The 10,695-nt window shown below is 36.0% G+C and overlaps 1 protein-coding gene across 1 annotated transcript in view; it reads left to right on the forward strand.

Moving 5' to 3' along the window:
* LOC148947234 (tetratricopeptide repeat protein 33-like) overlaps nucleotides 1-5,091 on the forward strand; it is a 47,418-nt gene extending 42,327 nt beyond the window's left edge. The window contains exon 5 of the mRNA XM_089097339.1: nucleotides 4,105-5,091. Within this exon, the coding sequence (XP_088953465.1) occupies nucleotides 4,105-4,380 (276 nt within the window). The 3' untranslated portion in view covers nucleotides 4,381-5,091. The remainder of the gene's footprint in view (nucleotides 1-4,104) is intronic.
* The last annotated feature ends 5,604 nt before the right edge of the window (nucleotides 5,092-10,695 follow it).

Consider the following 10,695-nt stretch of genomic DNA (forward strand, 5'->3'; position numbering starts at 1 on the left):
TTTCAACTGCTAAAATGGGCACTAGCCACTCCAATTTCCAATCGAATGAGCCCTTTTCGAAGTTTCTACGGCAACTCCTTCGATACGAAGTGCCCGGGTATGGAAACAAAATAAATAATACATTGTGCCAACATCGATTTTTACTTAGGCAGTGCTATTGTGCCGCCTTTGCGCTGCCTATGATATGATTATGAAGTCATTGATCAATCTTTAACGTGAAATATGCAGTTTTTTGTAAAAAAAATTGATTCTATTTTAAAAATAATTGGTTTTAATTACAAAAGGTTTTTAACTCCATTAATTTCCATTAAAATGAGCCATTGAACAACTCTACGATGTTCCAGTGCCAAACTGTCTGTGGAAGAAAAAAAAGAAAAAAAAAGATGCCGTTTATGCAGAATGCTGTAGTAGCTGCCATCTTTCTTGATTTTCAACCCAATATATTTCCCTTGCTGTTCAAGCCAAGGAACAGAAAGTTTCCTTTACAGAATTTTCGGACAAGGCGGTTCTAATGGTGTGCTTTTTGTTTTGATCTGACTTGTTTTAGGAGTTATGGGTTTTTATAATTTCTTAACATTGGACGTGATCGCTAGGCTGCTAGCTACCGCTGCAACCCGGATATCCAAATTGAGCAGCCTCGCTTGGAATATATCGGGTCTGAGGTTCAAACCTGGCTGGTGCAAGGAAGGTACTTGAAATGTTGGTATGTTTAATAATTTTTTTAATTCAGACAGTTCATTTTTTAAATATTTCTAGAAGTAAAATTTTTAGTGCTTGGTCAAATGTCTCATTAATTTGAATCAAAGAATGCAAAAAATTCTCTCTCTGGCCCTTTTCAACTGCCTTTGTCGCGTTTTCACAAATTCTTGTATTTTCTACATATTTTTATATATCTTTGCCCAAATTTATTGTTTCTATATACTTTCTGTATATTATCATTGTCTATATCTGCTTGATATAGGCCTAAATAATGAATCACATTGACTGTGTTTTTTTTTCTGCTTCTACAAATTGAAGTTGTTTTGTATTCAAATTATGTTTCTCTATTTTTCTGCTATATTGATGCTATATTATCAGTATATTTTAATCACACTTAATGCGGAGTTGTAAATATTATAAACAGAATGTTACTACTTTGAAGTATGACATTTTTTTTGTGTCCTTGAATTCATAAATCGTCAGCCGACAGTGACTTGAATGCTGCATTGATTACCAAGGTTTTTGATAAATTGTCAGCAGATGATAGCTTTTTATGAATCATAAAAAGAGTTTTTGCCGCAGCAAAGTGGCTTTTTCTGTCATTTTGTGCCACAAAATATCAATTCTTGCTTAAGAAGAGTTGCAATGCCAGCACCTGCAAATTCTAAGATATTCTAAGATATATCAGTATATTTTAAACGCACTTAATGAGGAGTTGAATATTGGATATCATCCCTCTAGTAATTTTTGGTCTGTTTTAGTTTAATCGCTTTGTTTTTAAAGGCTAAATTTAAAGGCTTTTTGTTTAATTTTTTTTTTGGAACACCAACATTAAAGAAAATTTGTATCTTCATAAAAAATTGAAAAATACAAAAATTTTCTTTTTGTTTTACAAATTTGCTTTGCTTTTGGTTGAATCAGCACGAATTAAACCAAAATGTAAGAATCCTGTAAGTACGGCCTTTATCGAAATGTGGCTGCATATAATGTTTTAGAATTTATTTGTTAACTAGCTTACTGATCAGTAGCCCTAACTCTGAGCTTATACAGCATTTGGCTATTTTAAATGTGAAAGTAAAGAGCGACATAATGTTTGTAGTGACAGTTACTTTTCTGGGCTATGATGTCACTTTCTCTCACAGACGAGCTGCTTATCTCTCATGGTCTATACTTCGAATATCCATATAAAATACCTTGTAACAGCACAGTGGATACAGCCTCGCCTGGAAAATATCGGGTCTGAGGTTCAATCCTGGCTGTTGGAAGGAAATTGGAGAGCTCTTTCGATTAAATCAATAATTTTTTTAGTTTCAGACAGTTTATTTTTTAAGTATTTCTTTAAGTAAAATTTTTAGTTCTTCGGTCAAATGTCTCATTAATTTGAATTAAAGAATTTAAAAAAAATCCCTCTCTCTGGCCCTTTTCAACAGCCTTTGTCTTGTTTTTCAAAATTCTTAAATTTTCTGTATCTTTTTACAATTTTTTTCCCTATATATTTTCCATATATATATAATTGTTTACATCTGCTTGGTATGAGCCTAGATTATAAATTATATTGACTGCTTTTTCTTCTGTTCTACAAAATAAAGTTTTTTATTTAAATTATTTTTCTCTATCTCTATTTTTAGACAATGAGTTTTCTTTCAAATAATCATAGAAGTTAAACAAAATTAGTAGGGTGGCCAAAATTCCGTTTTATAAAGTGTAATTTTTAGCCATATAATATTGAGCCTTTGAATGTACTTATCTATTATATTTTATTTGTCGTACAGGGTTTGCTAAAATAAAATGGTGAATTTCTAAATTTATGGACTGCGCAGCTTCGAATATCAATTTTTGCTTTTTCTTTTGGTTTTAGTCTTCCTTATGGTAAATATCAGTTTGGACTTACCAAATCCAAGTAGCTTTGTGTTCGGCAAATGCCACCACAATTATTTGTTCTCTTTAAAGGCAAAAACTGAAATGAAAGTTTATATTCGCTTAAATGTCTTATACAACGGGTAAGGAAGGTAAAAGAAATAGAAAAAATAGGATTTTCGAATGGCTAATTAATAATCGTTTCTCCGTTACCTTTTTTATCGAAACAATCGATTTGGTACAGTGGCGGATCCAGGGGGAGAGGCCCCCCCCTAAGGTAGTCTAAAGCGGTGTAATTTACTTAATTAACGCAAGATTGCTTAAATTAATCTTGCTCTAAACGCAAGTTTATCGGATCAAACTATTTTGCCCCCCCCCTCTAAAAAAAATCCTGGATCCGCCCCTGATTTGGTAACTAGCCATTCGAAATTGAATTTTCTTTGCTCATAAAACCAAAAGATTCTTTCTCCACGACTATGTTTCTGAGATTAGGCCTTTAAGAAATAAACAAAATTCTTCCCAGATAAGATTAGCCAAGGAATTAACAAACATAATTAACCAAGAATTAACTCATGTGAATGAAAATGGTTCAAAAGTGATTCTGAAAAGTTCAAGGATTTCATTAGGCACTTCTGTCGACGGGGGGAGGGTGGGGGGGGTATAATTAGAATTAACAAATTTAACTTTAAGTTAAATTTGTTCAGTTAATAATAACAAGTTTTTGATGAATATGCCCTGTTGGTTTTATTTCAATATACTGCGTTTGGTGACACGTGACATTTTTGTTTAGTTTAATAATAAGGATAACTAATTTAATTTGTGTTAGTTGGTAAAATAAGTTTAGTAATAGTGATCTCAGAACCTGAAAGAGAAACGATTACAAAGCTTGAAAAAATGGCAAGTGACGCCAAACGATAGATGGCGTTGATGTTTTTTCAATTATTGCCAGTTGCCACTCTTATAAGTTAACCATACTCTTTGAAAATTCCCTGTTTTCAAGAACACTGGCAAACGATGGAAAGTCTCTGCACCAAATCCATCTGGTTCTCGGTGCAGTAAAATAAAAAAACTGCAATGAAACTTTTAAAAAATAAATGTATTTTTTGTGACATAATCATTTAACCTCTGAATGGCTTATATAACCTAGGGGACATCTTTTCTATCTCCCATGAAAATCCCATTTCTTTTACATAAATGAAAAACCCAGTGACGCTTTGCAAGGATTTATGTTCTTTATATGTTGGATCATGGGCTCCGCCAGGGATAGGCCAGGCGAGAAAGTTTTGTCCCGTTGTCCTGGGACAATTTCCTGGCCGTCCTCTTGTACTGGCTATGTTTTTCATGTATGGGCCCGTGTTTCCCTTTTTTGGACTGAACTTTTATCCTTAATTTTCTGAAGTTTTGATATTTTTAGTTAATTTTTTAATCGCGGAGCGAAAGTGACTGATGCTGGAAATTTAAGTTGTGGTCCTTTTATTGCTGGGTTCTCGGACATTTTGTAATTTTCGGAGGAAATGTGTCATTTTGCAACTTTTTTTATTCTTTTAGTGGGCCAAGTCTTTGAATGATCAGAGGAAGGAAGCACAGGTGCGAAATATAAAAGCTGATGAGAAGAAAACTGCGTTGCCAGAGACTTCTGTAGTCATTGCTGATTATCACAGTGAAGAAGAATTAGAAGTAACTCTTGATACCTCACGAACTAGTATTAAAAGCATAACTGAACTGGGTGAGTCGGAGGTTAAAGAAAGTGAGTGTGTTGCTGTTAACATCTGCAGCTCAACAAGTCATATGATAAAAATGAACTTAAAAGAGGCAAGGAAATGAAATTAATTGTTGAAAGACAAACTATCCAGAAGAATAAGGCTTGGAAATCTAATAAGAAGAAAAATATGATAAAAATATCATATAGTAAGGGTGGAACCTGGACGACCCAAGATGATTAAATCAATTGTTAATAGACTTAGTGAAAGAGACAATTTTCTAAAACAATAAGATGTGGTAATCATACAAATTTTGAAACAAAAAATAATTGTGCTATTTTAACTTGAATATTGTATATAAGTGTGATTTTGGGGAATTTTCCGGTTTGTTGTTTTTTTCTTTTTGTGTGTTACTCTCCAGATTTTTTTGAACAATTTTGTGAAAAAATGTTTGTGTTACAATCTGCTCCACCATAAACCGTAGAATAACTTGCCTAATGCTAGCTAATTTTAATACAGCTTTAATTTTGATTTGATTTTAGCTAGCCTCTTTTAATTTGGCCTTTTTTCAATTTCCAATTTTTTGTTTTCGTGTTCCAGATTGGGTCGAACTTTTGATCATTGTGCATTGATAAGGATTGTGTTCTTAAAATATACATTTTTTTTTAAGCAGATGCACTTTCTGTGTTTCAGTCTAAAATAATTCTGGTTATCCAATCAAGTTTTGGTTTTGGGATTTGATTTGATTTTTTTTTGTCTACCGTTAAGCTTGTTTCAAAATTTGACAAAATTATGTGAGTAAGTTTTATTTAAGAACTATTAAATGCGTATTTTCTATCTATAACGTATGACGTATTTTAAAACACAGTCCTGTAGGATAAACACCTTATCACCTTCAGTCTCTCACATTTAGATCGGCTGATTCAAAAGGTGTAATGTGAGGTTTCTTGTTGAGTTGTATTTTACAGCCCAACTGCTTAAATTCACATGATCAATTGATTGGTTCCATTCCATTTCTTTTGTCTTAGGCCCCAAACCTTAGAAGAAGAAGTCTTCAACTATGCCGTCTCAAAAGCGTAGCTGCAGAGATTACTTGAATGTCACTTATCAGATCTTCTAAAATAAAGAAATTGGGGCTATTGATATCTAAAATTTGTGCTAAGTGAAAGAACCCATAAAAGCACAGTATAAGAAGAACAGCAGACACATAAAAACATTTGCTTACTAAGCATTTAATCCTTTCTCTTGAGACTTCTTTTTTCTGGAGAACAAAAGAAATTTTGGGGGAAGTCGTTAAAATGTTTGGATTTCGCAAAGGGTTCTGAGCCTGAAGGTTCCTTGGTGCATTCTTTTCGACTCTGATCCCAAATCAAAACATATTAGGTGTGCAATCAAAGTTAGACTTACACGTTCGATCGAATAGTCATATTTCCGCGTATAAATTAGGCATCGGCACTGTTTCTGTTTTTCAGATAAACAGAAACGGAAAAAAAACAGAAAAGAAACAGAAACAAGTCCATCAAAACAGGTGAGCTGTTTCTGCTTTCTGTTCTTTTTTTTGAAAAACAGCTGTTTTAACAGCTGTTTTTTTTTCGTTTATCTTCCTCTTTTTTGAGATGTTGCACCCTGTCATCTATACTGGGCGAGTTATACACTGTAATTCCCAAGTTTGCATAAAGAAACTACCTTGAAACCATCCCAAATCCGCTAATCCATCTTGTTTCTAAACAACTACATGCGCATACAATACGACCCCGATTGCGCAGGCGACTCTAAAACCTATTAGAGTACCTGGGCATAGCACGATTTCGTTCTTGCCATTCAAGATGTTGAACAACAGAGCATGAAATAAAAGCAACAAACTTCTCTTTCAAGCACAAAAGCTTTGAATAAAATGGAAAACGAAGTGAAGTTAAAACTTTGAACTCGTCACTTAGAAACATTTTTGTTTGGAATGTTCCATCAGTTGTTCTTGCAAATTGGATTGCTTGCACTATCCATGCTAAAACACGAATATCTTTTGTTGTGGGGTGGAGACTATATAACTCCGGTCAGGGGTTTTCGACCATGGCCCTTTCAATGGTGTACTTTTTATTTCGATCAAATACTATTTCCAAGAGATTTCGGGCTTTTTTCCAAAATAAGGGAAATTTATCTTTGTGCTAAGATTAGCATTGAAGTTTATTAGTTATAATAATTAATATTGATGAATTAGCATCAAATACTTTTTTGCATAGAATGGTTTTTCTAAAAGCACTTTTTTTTATTTTGGTTACTATAGACCGAGATTCGCTCTTTACTAGGTTGTAGCTACTGATGCATCCAGTGTCTAAAATTCGTAGAATACAAACACTGATACATGACAAGAGCCACCTTTTCTGCTGGCTTGTACTATAAAACCCTTTCCACGTCTTTGCAAACTGCCAAACCTTACTTATTTCGTTCTACGATCTAAGGTAACACTACTGCAAGCTTCTGGCTCTGACTTGGACCAGCTTTAAAGTTAATATTGAGCTACAGGTTCTCAATCTCCGGAGAATGTCTTGTAGTTAGACTAGAGCTTCTTCATAGCTCAAAAAGCATTAGTTACAAGAGCTAGCAAATAAAATAAAGTAAAAATAATGTCTCTAGTGCTGCCTTCGGATCAGATGTAGTTTCACCCCACTCATCACATAAACTTTCTTCATCCATCTTGTCAGGGTCATCCATATCAGACCCGGTATGAGTAATATCCTCGCCCGACATCGAGAGCGGGATTCAGCATCCGTCACACTGGGCCAAAAATCTGGAACTCAATTCCAGCATCAGTTTGAGAATGCAGCAACAAGCGAAATTTTCTAAGGCTGGTGAAGAAATATCTTATTACATGCTAAGCATTTTGTTCATTAGGGTTTTCTTTTTCGTTGTTATAAAATTTAGTTAGAAAATGGCTGTGTATTTTCGTTGGCAATATTTTCAGCGCTAAAGTATGCCACCAGGCATGTGCGCTGTTTTGTGACATTTATTTATGTACGTGTTATAAATAAAAATATTCTACTACTATGACATCGGGTAGATCATCTTCGTCTGCATCAATCTCTTTTTCTCTACTTGAGTCTTCTTCCAGTTCATCATCACTGTCATCAGATTCACATTTAACAACTTGCTCTGCATCAATTTCTCCCCAGAACAGGTTAACAAAAAACAGAACGGAAACATGTCGGACAAAAATAGATGTCCTGTTTTTTTTTTTTTTTAACAAAAACAGTGCCGATGCTTAGTATGAACATCTTAGCCAACAAACCAAACAAGACGGAGAAGTTGATATATTGTATCAGAAGGGCAGCTGCAACTTCCTTAAACGTTAATTATCCAACCTTCTCTAAAGAAATAAGGAAAGGTTTACTTGGACCAAATTAAATAGCCCATAAAGCCAGAAAATAAGAAGAATAGCCGATGTAGAAGTGAACCTTTTAGTAGACATTTAAACTTTTCTCTTGAAAAATTTACATCTAAACCTTTAAACTCATTCCATTGATTAGTCACATTTCCACTCAAAATCAAAGCAGAAAGAAAAGTCGAATACGGAAAATATGGAAGAAATGATGCAGGAACTTTGGATAGCAAAACTAGAAAAGATAAAAATACTTGCAGTGATATGGACTCGCAAGATGAAGTTGGATACGTTAAGGGAAGATAAAATACGGATAATTGAAGGGGTGCTTGTGACAGCAAATGACGTTGAACAGTGTTCTTTGTTTTTCAGAGCAACGTATGTAAACACATTTTGTTTACCACTACTGTTCAATTTTGCACCAGCTTTCGAGCTAGATAGTAGGAGAAAAATAAGTTTTGACCAGGACAAAATTGGTACAGAAATGGTTTCTTCACCATCCGGACCGGAAAAAAATGCTTAACAACATATCAAAAATCTCTAGCTCGATGCGAAATTGTTTTTTTTTAATGTTTTTTTATTTATTTTCTCAAAAACCGGGAAAAAAAAATTAAAAACGTAAACTATAATGTTTTACACATCTTTTTAGATCAGCTTTTGGCTCTGAATTCATTTCTGATACTCATTTCGTTACCTGAACAAAAGAAAAATATTTATCAGCAAAAAAAACAAATGTGGAAAAAAACTGTGTCTTTGGGGAAAAAAACTCTTACCAGCGTTTAACAAGGTCTACTACGGAATAAGTTTGTCGTTCTTGTAGTCTATTCTGTTATCCACACGAAAAGCTTAGAAAAAAAAAGACTAAACAACTATAAACAGGAATGATAAAACACCTCAGCGCCAAACACCATGAGACAAGGTAGGTTCTAACTTAATGTGTTCAGAGAAAAGCTTTTATCTTATTTTCAAATATATAAAAATTGCACATTATCAAAATGTAGAAACTAGATTTTTCATCATCACAGTTAACTGTTATTCTTCTTCATTAAGTTCTTCTTCTTGAAACTTCGAATTGTTGCACGAGCGTCCCTTACAGGTACGGCAGGCTATAGTACACTCAAGTCCATTTTTCTTATAGGTACACTTTTCACTATCACAGCCGTTAATATGACGCGAGCATTTAATAATTGTCAGCAACTGAGACGAAGCGACAGGAAGGTCTGTATTTATTGGCACAAAAACTTTGTTATACTGCAGTGTACATTCCAGGCGTAAAGGGTGTACTGAATTCCCGAGCCAGAGTTGAACTTGGCAGTAGACCCGTAGTGAGTGGTACTTCGCTGCTGCCTGACTCGGTGGCAGTTCTTGTGGATGCAAGAAAGTGGTGGCATTGCTCACTTTTCTGTGAAAGATTAGCTTTCTTGAAGTTTTCAGGTTCGAAACATCAAGGCAACCGTACAGTATCAACAATGCTCGCTCTCCTGCTGCCACAATATCGTAATGCGATGCGAGCTTGTCACTAAATATAGCAGCGCTGTCCCTGAAACTCTTGTTGGAAAGTAGCAGCTGAACGGCTTTGCCCTTTCCTATTCCGTAAAGGTGAGAGGTTGTGTCACAACCCAGCACGGCATGACAGAACGGTATCATATTGCTGACATCTGATCCTAGCTTCTGCTTCATCTCAAACAATATCCCAAGCTGAAATAGTACCGCAAAACTTAGCTTCAGTTTAGAAATATAAACGCCCGGAACGCGAATCTGATCGACTGATCAGAAGAACCAAGATGTCAGTATCATCAGCAACCACGATTGTGTCTGTAAGACTAGCAGCTTCTACGGCTTTTTCTACAATCAGAATGTCGGCGTCTGCTTCCGAGTGGAAAATTCGGAAACCTACGGCTTCCAAATGGTTGCCGAGCAGCTTCAGGAAACGTCCTTTGTTTGTCTTACATGAAAGAAACTCTTCTTTCTTCATGCAGAGGGTCATCTCTTCGCTGAAAAAAACTTGGGCGGCCAACCACCCTTGCTTGACGTATATGGGTAGTATCTTTGATTGCTGGACCACCTTCATATCCGTCAAACACAACGATCGCACTAGGGTACCTTGCTTGTACGTAATGGACGTATGAAGCAAAGATGACCTTGAAGGTTGACCCTACCTTCCATGGAACTCGATGTAGAAGAGAACCACCATCCAAGACGATGTTACACGCAGAAGCAGGTCTTGAGGGTGACTGAGTCTCAATCCTGCAAGCCTGAAAGATCGCTTTTGCAAGCTCTGGCTTATTTGCTTTTCTCATAAGGCCATCGCTTTCGAAAAGTGAAGGAGGAATCGTACAAAGTTTGTTCTTGAAGTATTCTTCTCGGAGGTCAGTTCCTTGGGCTACTATTATAAACCGCTGGAAAAGGAGTGCCAGATCTATGTGTGCCACCACAGAGGACCCGGCCTTTTTGGCATTCAGTAGGGTCCCTTGGTCTTTTTTCTTCAATACTTGCTCCTTCAAGGTTTTTCCCGTCATATTACTTAGAATCAACTTTCCAGCCACATCGTCCTCGTCAACATTAACATTTTGGGAAGAAGTTATGCCGTTGGCAATGTTTCTAAGCTGATTGTCACCTTTGAACGGAGAAGATTCTCCGAAGTATCCGACGAGCTTCTGGGTATCGTCGAAGTCACGCTCCTTTCTACTGGAACTCATTTCGCGGTGCTGCTCACTTGTCGAGTAACCAATTTTTGTCAAATTTTGCATCAAGAGGTTAATCTCCAATCTTATTGAGGGCCGGCGGCGAGTATCATGGGTGCTTTAAGGATTCTTGACCAGGGAAATCTGACAGTCACATCCGCGAAAGGGACCGGCGATAGTCGATAGTACTCTCGCTTCCACTAGAGAAATAGCTTTTTCGTTCCGCCTAGTGGCGTCGACCGTGCTGCACTCTAGCGATTTGTTTGCTGTACTTAAGTTTTCTTCAGACAGATGGCACTGATACAACATGTGTCAGAAAAGAGAGGTAGGACGAGCGTAGAGTCTTCTTTCCTTTCTATATTTCCTTCCTCCGATTCCTTTC

This window comes from Artemia sp. Qi Xiang Cuo, chromosome 11, assembly GCF_049724085.1.
Source record: "Artemia sp. Qi Xiang Cuo chromosome 11, ASM4972408v1, whole genome shotgun sequence".
Classification (NCBI taxonomy): domain Eukaryota; kingdom Metazoa; phylum Arthropoda; class Branchiopoda; order Anostraca; family Artemiidae; genus Artemia; species Artemia sp. Qi Xiang Cuo.